A 12,948-nucleotide genomic window follows, 5' to 3' on the forward strand; every position below is an offset into this window, starting at 1 on the left:
ACCGAGAATTTTACCACGACTGCAAAAAGATCCCAACTCCGCAAGCAAACTCGCAGCAATGGCCGAGCTACCGGTTGTCATTTCGGAAAATGAAGTTTCTCGTCTCTTACACTACGAGGAGCTCATCCCTCGTCTGGAGGAAGCTTTGGCAAAATATTCCCGAAGGGACAGTTCGGAGGTGATTCAACCTGTAAGGTCTACTCTGCATTTGCAGAAATTTAACGGGTAAGCCTAAAGTATGCTGACTGGTGGCGCTTGCGAAACAGTTTGAGTCTATTTGTCCGGATTCTGCAGGGGAGCTAAGATTGGAGTTGCTATTCACTCGCGAATGAAAGTGTGATAAACCCCCGTTATTCGCGAGGGACAGGTTCCAGACGCTGACGTTTTGCCAAACTATATTGCGCTTAGAAATACGGATTTAACTATTACATAATTTCCCCCTAATAATCCCATTTGACTTTAAATAAAAATAACATCAAATTGCAATGAAATTATTGTAAACTTAAATTAGTTAACTGTAACTTAAAATTACCTAACTGTAACTAATAAGATACAATAAATAAAAATGTGTTTCTAATGTTAAAAAAAAATCATGGTACAGATGTGATTTGTGGAAAAAAAACTTTTCTCCTTTAAACAGAAACATGTGTTTGATGCCGACGTACATGGAAAACAACGGAATCTTGTGCACAAAGTTTGTGGGCGTCTACAATCGGGAGAAAGGCTGCGAACTGCCTTCAGTTAATGCCACGGTGGTGCTGCTGGACCCCGAGACTGGAAGCATGAAGGCCGTGAGTGGGGCTCTTCGGCGGATGTGACAGCTACACATCAGAATGTTTAACGGTCACAACAATCTGCAGGTGATGGAGGGCAACGTCATCACGTGCATGAGGACAGCCGCGGTGTCTGCAATTTCTGCTAAGGTTTGCTCTCTCCGTTTGTGTTTGGCATTGAAAGCAGCCATTCACAGTGTGCCAAAAAAAAATTGTGCAGTTGCTAATGCCTCCCAAAGCAGAGGTGCTGGCCATATTGGGTACAGGACAACAAGCCCTGAGCCACTACACTGTCTTCACTGAGATGTTTTCATTTAATGAGGTACATAGTTTATCACACAATGTAGTAGATTTTTGTTGTTGTTGTAATTACTGTAAAAAAGTCCCCCACATCCAAAAAAATATAAAATACATTTTTCCCCACATTGAAATATTCTGTGCTGGAATGTATTCACAGCAAAGTTTGTTTTTCTTCAGTAGAAATTGGTTCTGCAAGTTTCATGCCCAAGGGTACCCAAGTATTTTATGTTAAACAACCATGGGCATGGAAATGAGCAGATGTTGATTAACATTTAAGGTATTTAACCAGCAAGTCAAATATTAACATGTCCTCAAACCAAGTTTGATCTACTAAAGTAATTTTTAAGCAAGTCCGAAAGAAATGTAACCGTTAAACCCTAAACTTGGCATAGCTGAACACAATAGTACCCAAAATACATGTAGTAAATAATTTTGTCTGTAGTTCATTCTAGTTCCTGGGTACCAAAAATATGTGTCCAGTAAAACCCCCTCCATCACCAGCTCCAGGTTTACTATTATTATTTTCTGGGTACAATTTATCTAACTATGATTAGTGATGTATATTGTCACAAGTTTGTTAGTTAGGAAAAACAGTATTTGTTTACTCATTTTTAAGAATGTTTACTTTAACCTTGAATTCTGGTGAAAGGTGCGAGTGTGGGGCCACAGAAAACAAGGAATGTCAAGATTTCAGAGCTCCGTCAGTGGTCCCGTTACCCTCTGCGACTCCGCTGAGGCAGCAGTGACGGGAGCTGACGTCATAGTGACCGTCACCTCAAGTTCTGAGCCGGTGCTCTTTGGACAGTGGGTCAAACCGGGAGCTCATGTGGCAGGTGAGCAGCCAAACACCAAAACACCCCCAAATTGCAAACCACAAAAAAAAATCTTACCGGACGGGCAGCGGTGGGAGCTTGCGACCCAAAATATCGAGAGCTGGATGACGTCCTGATGAAGGAGGCGGTGGTGTACGTTGACAGCAGGGAGGGAGCCATGGTCGAGTCTGGTGACATCATCCTCTCCGGGGTCAGCCAGTCATTTATTATAATTCATCGCTTCAAATCAATGGACTTTGTGTTGAAGTTTAAAGGTGATGTCATCTTTTTAGGTGGAAGTGTTTGCAGAACTCGGAGAAATCATCAGTGGAGGAAAACCTGCACTCCAAGAGAAAACAACATTGTTTAAATCGCTTGGTAAATTCTACCGATACTTTGACTTCACACTTCTCATACAACAAAGTGTGCATTTATTTTATTTTTTTATAGGAATGGGAGTTGAAGATGCAGTGAGTGCCAAGCTGGTGTTTGAACAATGGAAATCAACAACCAACTAACATTGGGGTCACTTACCTATAAATGTATTAATGCATTCACTCATTTTTGAGGATTTTATTTACTTATAAAACATGAAATGATACCATAACTGTAAATCCAAGTGTGCACAATGAGGCTCCACTGAAACATGAAGCCAAGACGTCAACTTGATCATTGCTCATTTGGGCGGGGAGCAGGGTGGGGTAGTGTTGACAACGCGTTCAAAGGTTACATGCCAGCTGATGATCACATATGCATGTACTGGCTCCTCATGATGCAACAGGCAGGCTCTCAAGAAGAAAAAAAGAGCTTGGGAAATGTTAATTGTTGGGAAAGCATCTAAGGTAAAATATTCAAGTCATAAAATCTGCACTATAAACAACCGCATGAGCATTGAAAATACTGATTTTATATGAACGACTTCACTTTTGTGCTGAGCATCACGTACGGCTGTTAAAACACGAGTCATTTCTCTGGCGTCATTTCTCAGCAAGCATTCTACAGCTTCTTTATAAGCAATCACGCGTTGTTTTACTGCTTGCTGACTCTAAAATCAGATAGTAAACAATCGGTCCTTCGATCGCAATTGAACAATAAAAAAAGAGAAGTTAATGGAAAAGTGGTTTAACCACTGCCTGAAGGTGGATTTAGGGGCGTGCTGAACCCAATTTAACAAAACATATGAAAAACACTTCCTCTTATGGAGTTAAGTCATGAAGGCCCCGGGAATTTCTAACTAAAGTAAAAATATCTTCAAAAGGTCTTACTTCATAATCCAAACATTGAATAGAAAATGACCAAGATGCTCTTGATCAAACAACAAAAAAAGAAGACTTTTTTTTTTTCTTCCTTTCAATAAGGACCTAGCCTGATCTAATGAGTGTTGATAAAACAAAAAACAAACAAAGAACAATCAGGAAAGTAGGGCAACAAACTCAAATGTTGCTGGACGAGTCTGGACGGCAATCGTTTTGTCTGATGGTATTTAGACCTGACACGTTTCCAGGCTCCAGCTTTTACAAAACGCTGCACTTCCTTCTTCTTTTCTTGACGGGCGGTGGGCAGAGGACCGCCCGGATGGCTTCGTCAAACACCGTTTTAAGGCCGCGCTGTGTCAAAGCTGAACACTCGAGATACTTTACGGCACCTGGTGGAGGGAAAAAAATGAATATTTTTAAAACTGATAGGCCAGGTGAATTGTAAGATGAGGTCATTTTAACAATAGATTGTGTATGCAAATTGTGCACATCACTGACTTATTTCTTTCGCCATGGCCAAGCCCTGAGGGTAAATGATGGGCCCGAGTTTCTTCTCCTTGAGCTTCTCGATGGTGTCCTTGTCGTCCCTCAGGTCGAGCTTGGTGCCCACCAGGATGATGGGGGTGTTGGGGCAGTGGTGTCTTACCTCAGGGTACCACTGGTGAGCAAAAACAGTGAGACAATGAGCACCTTCAAAGACCCCAAAAGATGGAACATGGAAAAATTATTATTAAAACGAAGAGGCCGCATTCTTACCTTGGCCCGGACATTTTCAAAAGAAGCGGGGCTAACTAGTGAGAAGCAAATCAGAAAGACATCCTAAAAGGGGGGAAACAAAATAGCATTAGACAAAAACATAGATTTCTACATTTTAAAGAAATAGAAAATATCATTTGGTTAAATACATAATGTCTTTGTTTTCCATTTAGTTTGGCAGTGAATTTCAACTGGGAGTGGCAATACACAAATTCAAGCATCTTTTTTTTAACCTGAAGCATTTTTTTGGGAGAATTGTTCTGAATAATTGGCAAATTGCTGCTTTTGCTCATGTTCTGACTCTCACATTATCCTGAAAAACTAGTTATTCGGGTCATCTGCAAGTCGAGGTACAACGCTTGGCTTACTTACCTTTGCAAGAGATTAAAATTTGATTGAAGATGCAAAATGTTTAAGTGTGATCACATTTCAAAAGAAACGGAAAAATTAAGACAATCTGAAGTGAAGACGCGGGTGAATGCTTTTATTCCCCGGCATTGTAAATCTGCAGAAACTATGTGTTCACTTAAGACCTGACCCCCACTCTCTGAGGCACAGAGACAGATTTGTCGTGAGGACAAAGGCCAGTAAACAAGAGCTCCTTTCACTCCCTCCAGCGGCCTTCCAGACTGTGTATAGGTACTATGGATACAAGGCTCCAAATTGCTGAGTGTGCAGACTCCCGTCTGGGGCCGTGAATGACTCAAAATTGGTGACGAGCTGAAGGCGTGACAGCATAGCATGCGACAAGCAAGCGCCCCGGGTCTACGTACGGTTTGTGGGTAGGACAGTGGCCTGAGTCGGTCGTAGTCCTCCTGTCCCGCAGTATCCCAAAGGCCGAGGTTTACCGGCTTACCGTCCACCATCACATTGGCGGAATAGTTGTCGAAACTGAAGGGAGACATAGAGAAAAAAATCATTTTGAGGGGAGGGGGTTTTGTCAATTCTCTCTGTGTTCTAGTGTGGCTTACACAGTGGGGATGTACTCTCCAGGGAAAGCATTGGTAGTGTAGCTGATGAGCAGGCAGGTTTTACCCACAGCCCTAGAAAAAACAAAAGTTATTTTGAATACTACAATAATACCATATTGCTCTTTGTACGAGAGGAAAAAAAAAATAGATATCAGAAATTTTGATGACGATTTTCATTTTGAAGGGGCATATCCCCAGCCCTATAGTAACTGGCCCTGGGTCCAAAGGTTGCTGGATAAGTGTGATTGCTTTATCATGAGAAATTGGCATCAACATTCAAGAATGAGCATTACACTGTGTTATTGTACTATAATTAATTTCATATACGTGAAAACATTTGATTTTATGTATGAGATGTTATGACAAAGTTGGACCTGCGAGGATAAGTAAGCATGATTGCTCCGCTATCTGAAGCAACAGCTGTGGCAGCCTGTTAGCCGCTAACTGGGTCAACGTAAATAAATAAACGTAAACAACATCAACAACACTTTAAACTCTCAACTGCGATCATAACTGTGTTAGAAGTTGGCGAAAAAGGATCATATCAAGTTGAACTCACCCGTCACCCACCACCACACACTTAATGGCCTGCATCGGGAGCGCTCCTTGCTTAGCTCAGTTAGCTTAGCCAGTCGAAAATCAACAAGTCCTTTAAAAAACGGTAACGTGAACGTGACAGCGCTTGAATAGAAAACAGTTGGATAATGAAGGAGATGTTTGTAATTTGGCCCACTCACAAAGCTTACACGGCAAGACGAGATGGACAGACACGCCAAAGTTGGAAAAGGGAAGGCAACACCCAAGGAAGAAAAAAAAAAAAAAAAAACACCGGAGTCGAGATTAAAAGGAAAACCAGCCGCACTTTGTGGAGAGATGAAGCCGGAGAATCCCTGCAAGGCACATCCGGTCAAACCATGACAGGCAAACGCTGCCACCTACTGCTTAGAACTGGGACTGCAGGATCGGATTCATTTTACTAAAAGTAGGCAAAAATACTGTATTGGATACTGTAGGCCAGATTTATTATTTTAAACCACTCACAAGAGTATAGATTACACCAATGTAGACACCGCCTGAGTAGTAAAATCGCTAGAAATAATCAAGTTCTAGTCATGGAAGCCAAAGTGAGTGATTAAAAAGGAGGCGAAAGAGCTCTGTCACCAACCCATTAGGGGGCTTGTAAAACAAAACACAGGACGTAAAATGATGCAAGATGTTCACAAATTTCACAAATGTATATTGGGGTGCACAGGAACTCTGCAGTCACCTGATTTGGGGGGGGGGGGAAGTCAACATTTCAAAAGCGCAATCGGGGATGCAGTACATGCCTGCAAAGCATTTCCCCCGATTCGATGAGCTCATAAAACAGATGGTTGAACCCAGCTGAGGCTGTTGCTTTGGAGGAGTAGTTATCCTGCATAACCGATGCAAATGTGGAATACAGTACTACTCGGAGCTAGGGTTGAACAACTCGAATTTTTATTTTTTTTTTGCACATGCAGATTGTTAGTCATCATAGGTGGTGGGGGGGGGGTGAGGTCCCATGGAGTCACAAAGCTATGTTTATCTGATCTGATCAGAAAACGCAGCATGGTAACAATAGGCCTTGAGTCATCTCTGTGATCCGATTGGATCAGATGTAACGGAGCTGTGAGGTGAGTCACATGCTGATGCTGGATATGGTGGCAAATTTCTGGCCGTGGCAAGACTTTGAAAGCAAAACTCACCCATTTGGAAAGATGCTGCAAGCGCTTCTGCAGTGCTAGCAAAACTAAACTAGCATTAGAAGTGTAAACAAGCCCACGATAGAAACGGATGAGACCTTTATTGGAAAAACAAAAACGTACCTGTTGAGCAGAAATGTTGCCGATTCCAAAAATGACAGAGGTAGATATTCCGAAATAGTTCCAGCAAAGCTCTTGAAGCCCAGCCAAAGAAGTTCAGCGTCTTTAAAAATAAATAAAATAAAGAAAAAACAATGAGCAGCCAGCTAAAAATAAGAACTGAAAATGTGTTTGTGATAAATAGTTGCATTTGTGGTTATTTCGATCACATGTTGTTGATTTTGCTTTTTTGTGCGCCACATTTCCCAGAAGGCTTGTCAACAACTCTTTGCATGAAACCAAGAAACGAAGATCTATTTCCAATCGCCTCGGGATTGTGTTGACAATACTTTTGAGTGCAGGTTTAAATCAAACTGCAAATGTAAGAGTACCCTGCAGAGTTATGTTCCTTTCCCTTTGCATTAAATCAACACAAGAGGCTTTCATCATCCGAATCATGGCAAACAAAATGACCGTATGGGCTTGCATGCGTGTGTCCGGCCTCGCCACGCACCAACGTGGTCATCTGTAAGCACTCAGCAACTCTCCGGGTCACTTCACCCTCATCCCCCGAGATGTGTGCACGACGGATCTTAATGTGGCTGACACATACTCCCTTGCAGCACATCCGTCTGAATTTGTTATTTTCCCCTTAAAATAGGTTTTAGTGGCGGCTGGTATGGGTCCGAAATTAATCAGCAAGGAATGAATCAAAAAGTCTGACTCTCACATGGTATTTGCACATCCAAATTGATTTGCAGGACATGTGCTTTGGATCTAGAATGGTGCACATTGTGAACAACACATGCATCAAGTTAGCGTTTCATTGATCGCAGGACTTTGGCACGACTGTGGGATTTGGAGAGGAACGTTCACATCCGATTTATTCTGGAGTGGAAAATATGGATGTTGGACATATGAACATGGAATAACCTACCGGTACTTACAGTAAGTTTCTCATATAAAGAAAGCAGTTGGTGGCTTCTGAGGTTGGAGCAATTACATGGTCACATGCTTCCAATGACTTGTGACTGCTTATGCTGTAGAATTTGGTGATGCCTTAAGGGGGGGGGGGGGGGGGGGGGGGGGAGACAGAGTTTAACTGTCAGAAAGCAAATTGCAAGCTCTTGATAGACCATATAGGATTAATTTAACAATCTGTTTGTTATTATAGGGTGTAGTGGAATTTGTTTCAAATATTCTCCACAATTATAAAGGCACATGATGCGAGTTAAAGCAAAACTTCCTGTGTGTCCCTGTCCAATTGAACTCGTGACTCAGTTCACTTTTCCAGGGACGATCCCTAACCCCGGCTTGCAGCTGAGAGTCCAGGAAGAGGGGTGAGGCAGAGGACTCATTGTGCCACACCACAGGGGACAATGGAAGAAAGTTTGAGGAAAGGAAGTGAAGTGACGGAGACGCCCTCATCCTGCGCCCTCTATTAGGTTGGACGTCCTGATTTTTGTATGTCATGTTTATGTCATTTGAGGGTGTGTAGCCAATATTAGGGATTTTCATCAGTGGGAGGGGAGCACACAAGCAGATGCATGGCAAAAATGTAATTTTAAGTAAGGATAAAAATACTTTTTTTTTTAAATTGAACTAACTTACAGATATTGTAATTATTTTTATTTTTTTATCCCCCTTCTACACCGGTAAGAAAAAAAAACAATACACTATTCAAATGTGTGTATTCTAACTCTGAATATTATTTCTGATGCACAATAGGATCGCGTCAGCTTTTTACACAATGAGTTCTCATTCATTTAGCAGGGAATGTGTGTGTGTGCGCGTCGCTTGCTTGCAGGGGCGGGGCTTGGGACGTCGAAGCGGTTGCAGCGGAGCGAATGTGAACACACTCGCTGAGGATGAATCAGACGAGAGAGAGAGAGAGAAGGAGGGGGAGAACAGTCTCGTCGCGTGGACACATTTCCATTTCACGCGTCCTTCCTCACAATTAAGGATCTGATTAACATTCATTTGTGGGCAGATTGCTGCCACTTTGCACTCCTTCATTTTCACCATCATCTGCTTGTCTCCAGACGTCTGACAGACTCATACACACCGGCTTGTCACCGAGGAAAGAGACGGGGGGAGAGAGGAAAAAAAAAAAAAATCCTAATAAGAGAGGAAAAACATAGATTTGCAGGGGTCCATCCGGACACACCTTGAGGAGGACTGCCCTGTCACCGCTTGGATCAATATGGATGAAAACAATCATGGTAAGGATGCTTTTCCTCCTTCAGCACTCGCTCTGGCATGGATGGATGCTCGATGTGTACATCCATGCGCTACTAAATTGGTTGCACCTTTATGCAAAAACAGCTACAAGTACTAGTTCCCCTTTCCTTGCTTAAGGCACTTGGTCTTTTCAAAACAAAAACATAATTTTCCATCTGTTTGAAGCCCCTGTAGCAAAGCTTGAAAGTCTCTCTCTTGCACACTATCTTGTATTTGAAGTCTGCAAACTGGGTGGAATTGATAAGATAAATGGATGGCAGCCACACAAACAAGTGCTCAGGCTCCTTTGTAGTTTGCTGATGAAATCCAGTGCCGCCGAATGTCCCTTCATAACTGATAATGCGCTAGTGGCAAAAGTGTGTCATGCAAATCACTTGCTTTCGTTACCTACACTTTTTGGAAACCAATTTAGATTATGTATTTATTTGCGATATCAGATTTAGAACTTAAAACAGCATTGCTCCGTAACGGAACCGTCAGTATAGTCATTTATGGTCATCTAATATTTTTGCCCTCCTTCTGCATCTCAAATTCTCAAACAAGCTTGTTTTATAACAAATGACTTTTTCAACCACAGTGAAAACTGCAGCCAAAGAAAAAAAATCTGAGAATTTAAAGTCTACCTAAAAATACTTGGAATTAATTTTAGAGGCCAGAAGATGGCAGCAAATCCCCTTTTCCATGGGGCAAAGCGAAATGAAGCTACTCCCATCACTTCAACATAGTGCAATAGTTTTATATTAGACCTAGTTTGGGGCCCAATAACCGCAAACAGGTGAAGACTAACCGAGAGTAGATTTCCCACAAATCTCAAATTGCAATCAATTTTTTTTTTTTTTGCCAACAGTCTGTCTTACTTATCACACATGCAAATACATCCTCCATCAGATAATGCCACCCACCTTGAACACAAACGGACTTGAGTCTGATAACAGTTTGCCGGTTAAACTGTGAGAGATTAGCAAGAGTTGACGGGCATTGTCATTGCCACTTCCCCATCACCCCCCCCCATAGTCAATGTCGACCATGTGACGGGCTGTCAGACATGCTGTTTGTGATCAGACGGGAAACAGCCCCTGCGCCGAATGAATTATTCAGATAACTTATCATAAATGTTAAACTAACGGGGAGCGTCGCCTGATTCTCGCTCGAGTGCTAACAGGGCCACCGCCGCACACGTCACTTCGCATTGCTCACACGCGCACCTCCGCACGCGGGGCGTCGCAAGGCCGATAAGTCATCTGAGAGCAGATAGACGACAATATGTCACATGACATGCCGGATTTCATTTTGTAAAAACTGGAAACCACTCACTGAATGTGTGATTTTTGGGAATCTAGTGCTGCACCTCGGAGGGAATTAGTGGCTTCGAAGGGGAAGTTGTGCGATCTTTGTTGTGGCTATAGGCGCACCGTGTGGGAGGGCAGCAGACAGTCACTTGGGGCAGCTCGCCATTGACTGCATTTTTCAAGTTTGGCTCCCACTTCAATAAACAAACACTCCAAAATTGGTAGATTAATCGTGCTGACATCCCGATGAGTTGCAGGCGTTTGATAACAATAGCTCAAACAAAGAGAGTCAAAGGAATCCAGAACTCTCGAAACAAAACATGCAACTAATCAATTCAGTCTTGTGACGGTCGCTGTTTTCACGTTAAAGTCATTTTGGGCAAAAAGAAAAAAATCTTGATTTCTCGTTAATGTCTGTTGTTGGCTCGGCTGAAGCGGGGGGGAAAAAAAGCTTTGCTATAAACGCATTGAGCCAGATTGAATTCACCCCATCCAAAACAAAATGTCTCCTTTGTGTGTCTGAAGATTTACAACACAGAAATCTTTGCCTGGTTGTTGAAGGGCTTAAGATTAGATTTTCTTAAGACTGCAAATTGCATTTGACTGGCAAGATTACATTTGTGGGGCAACAGTAGAAGATTAAATATAGTGTACGTTATGGCGCATGTTGAACTCACCGATAGTAACAGCGAGTAAAATGGGAGTGAAGGGGAGCTTGTAAAAGACTTTACTATCAAGAGTGGAGAGAGGAGACTACATATGGAGCTGATTAGGAAAGAGACTGAGAAAGCTTCCCTGCATGTTCCCATCACCATGGTACTGCATTTAAATGTGTGTGTGTAGGTGGATGGGATGGGTTGGCGAGTGAGGCAACATTCAGCAAAGAGGTAGTCTCACGTGGATTTATTGCTTGTGGAAAGGAAGCTCTCCAAATCTGTGCAGAGGAGAGAAGAGAAAGGCGTTGTGAAATTTACTAGAATAGTAACAAGTAGCGCGCGGGTCTCTGCAGAGGTGAGAAAGGTGTTAGTTTCCCGTCCAACTAAAGACGATATCAAAGAAGTCATCACGATAGCATTTCAAAATTGCTGGATACGCATCGCAATAATGTCGCCGAGCGTATCGGGCGGATTATTACATTCATTCTGTTTCCTGTCCGTCACCTGACTGACAGCCTGGAGCAGGCAAGCAGAGGTGTGGAAATGATCGTCCAAATTTGTGTCACGTGTTTGCATGTTTGAAAACATCACTGGCTACAAGAAGAAACCTATTTTCAAATTTACATCTTAAAGCACAAAAAGAAACAAGACTTTTCAGTTCAGTCACCACAACAGAGATGTTTGGACAGACCCTAACCCTGTCCAGATGCTAGAAGAAAAAAAAACATCAGAATGTTTCATTCTCAGGCCGATCAAATGCTGATTATTTTGGCCTGCCAACATAGGACGGCAAAACCTCTCAGATCCTACCGTAGATTCCAACATACTGTATTATGATAGCGCTGATGCTGAGCAGATGTGTGATCGAATGAGGACATTATGGGCGGACCACCCCCGTTGTAAATACGTTCTCGGCGGGAGGTCGCCCGTCCCCAAAATCTGCGGCTTAACCCAAGCAATCAGCTTCTTTGAGCCCCATATCCTCTGTGAGGTAGTTAAAAGAAAAACTAGAAGCTCCCCAAATCTTTTCTCTCACGCAAAGAGAAGAGCTGCTACCAAGAAAAGAGAGGAAATATTCAAATTTTTTGTTTGTTAAAAAACAAAAACATACAAATAATTTTGGTGCACAATGAGGCACTCTAAAACGGTCACGCCAGTACACGATCTCAAGGAAAGATGCATTTGTGGATGACAGTATAGCTAGCTAGTTAACTGGATGTCACATTTGCACCAGATAACCACTGATGCAAATGAAAGCATTACAATTTTTATAATGTGGGGGAGGGGGGACTCACGCGAGACTCCATATTAATAAGCCGGTAAAACACGGCGAGTCCAAAAAGCAATATGCTTGCACGCCCAAAATGTATTTTACATTCACTCTTCCGTTTTCACATTCCAGCTTCTTCTGCATCTTTGACAGCCTTGCAAGTCTATGAATAACTTCCACCTCCTGCATTATGATGACATGACAGCCCATCATTTTTTTTGCGACGTGGCGCCAGGCCCAAACATCCGAGTAGCGCACAACACCAAACGGCCTATCTGCTGCTCCACGTGCTGCTTTTTATCCAGCCGAGGCAAAGTAGGTTAGAATCGGGCAGCTGCAACATCTGCGTACAGGTCGGCCATACATCACACTTCCGCTTCTATTGGGGGTTTTGGAGGGGGAGTGTGCGGGATTAGTGCCAGCTGGCCCTCCCCGTGTGTGTGTGTGTGTGTGTGTGTGTGGTTGTGTTCTTCGTCTGTCTGTCTATATGACCCGGGTTGTAATGTGAATGCTTATCCAGTGGGAGGCAATGAGGGGGAGGGGGGGGGGGGTTAGATTAGAGGCCCACTTGTTTGCTGTACTGCCAAGCAGAGCAACAGGGATGTTTTTTTTGTTTTTTTTTTGAAAGCATTAAAGTGCGTTAAGTCGCTAAATAAAGCCAGGGAAGCATGGTTAAATCCACCCGCGGTCACACAGCAGCCCATGTTAAGTGAGCGTGGGATTCTCACTTTCTGCAAGCTCGGTGGGCTCGATAATGTGTCGCAACCTTTATTGAGCCAATGCATATATATATATATATAT

The 12,948-nt window shown here is 42.8% G+C and overlaps 4 protein-coding genes across 11 annotated transcripts in view; 2 read left to right on the forward strand and 2 right to left on the reverse strand.

Annotated features, from left to right (window-relative positions):
• On the forward strand, positions 1-2,689 carry crym (crystallin, mu). 2 transcript variants are annotated; one of them, XM_037277948.1, is made up of 8 exons: positions 1-225; positions 641-791; positions 861-923; positions 994-1,095; positions 1,723-1,906; positions 2,051-2,096; positions 2,179-2,263; positions 2,336-2,689. In XM_037277948.1, the coding sequence occupies exons 1-8, from the start codon at positions 59-61 to the stop codon at positions 2,357-2,359; spliced, it is 822 nt and encodes a 273-aa protein (XP_037133843.1). In that variant the 5' UTR covers positions 1-58; the 3' UTR covers positions 2,360-2,689. The 2 variants fall into 2 exon arrangements, with proteins under 2 accessions (XP_037133843.1, XP_037133842.1); XM_037277947.1 differs by having other exon boundaries at positions 6-225; positions 1,975-2,096.
• Positions 2,444-5,721, reverse strand: LOC119138172 (ras-related C3 botulinum toxin substrate 1-like). The gene is made up of 7 exons (XM_037277994.1): positions 5,428-5,721; positions 4,869-4,940; positions 4,671-4,788; positions 3,898-3,960; positions 3,640-3,799; positions 3,386-3,530; positions 2,444-3,355 (listed from the first exon to the last, which is right to left on the reverse strand). Exons 1-6 carry the CDS (start codon positions 5,460-5,462, stop codon positions 3,400-3,402), a joined length of 579 nt encoding a protein of 192 aa, XP_037133889.1. The 5' UTR covers positions 5,463-5,721; the 3' UTR covers positions 2,444-3,355; positions 3,386-3,399.
• usp42 (ubiquitin specific peptidase 42) overlaps positions 5,565-12,948 on the reverse strand; it is a 25,418-nt gene continuing 18,034 nt past the window's right edge. For 2 of the 5 annotated variants that reach the window (XM_037277780.1, XM_037277779.1), the window contains 3 exons: positions 7,639-7,750; positions 6,716-6,815; positions 6,345-6,644 (listed from right to left, as the gene is read on the reverse strand). The gene's annotated coding sequence lies outside the window, so the exon portion shown is untranslated. Of the gene's footprint in view, positions 5,759-6,135; positions 6,645-6,715; positions 6,816-7,628; positions 7,751-12,948 lie in introns of those variants that run through there. The other 3 variants (XM_037277778.1, XM_037277776.1, XM_037277777.1) reach the window with 3 other exon arrangements.
• LOC119138123 (cytohesin-3) overlaps positions 7,990-12,948 on the forward strand; it is a 14,527-nt gene continuing 9,568 nt past the window's right edge. For 2 of the 3 annotated variants that reach the window (XR_005101079.1, XM_037277900.1), the window contains exons 1-2: positions 7,990-8,136; positions 8,499-8,913. Coding sequence is in view for 2 of the 3 variants with exons in the window: in XM_037277900.1 (XP_037133795.1) it covers positions 8,895-8,913 (19 nt within the window). In the remaining variant the exon portion in view is untranslated. The remainder of the gene's footprint in view (positions 8,137-8,498; positions 8,914-12,948) is intronic. The other variant, XM_037277901.1, reaches the window with a different exon arrangement.

This window comes from Syngnathus acus, chromosome 19 (genome assembly GCF_901709675.1).
Source record: "Syngnathus acus chromosome 19, fSynAcu1.2, whole genome shotgun sequence".
NCBI lineage: Eukaryota > Metazoa > Chordata > Actinopteri > Syngnathiformes > Syngnathidae > Syngnathus > Syngnathus acus.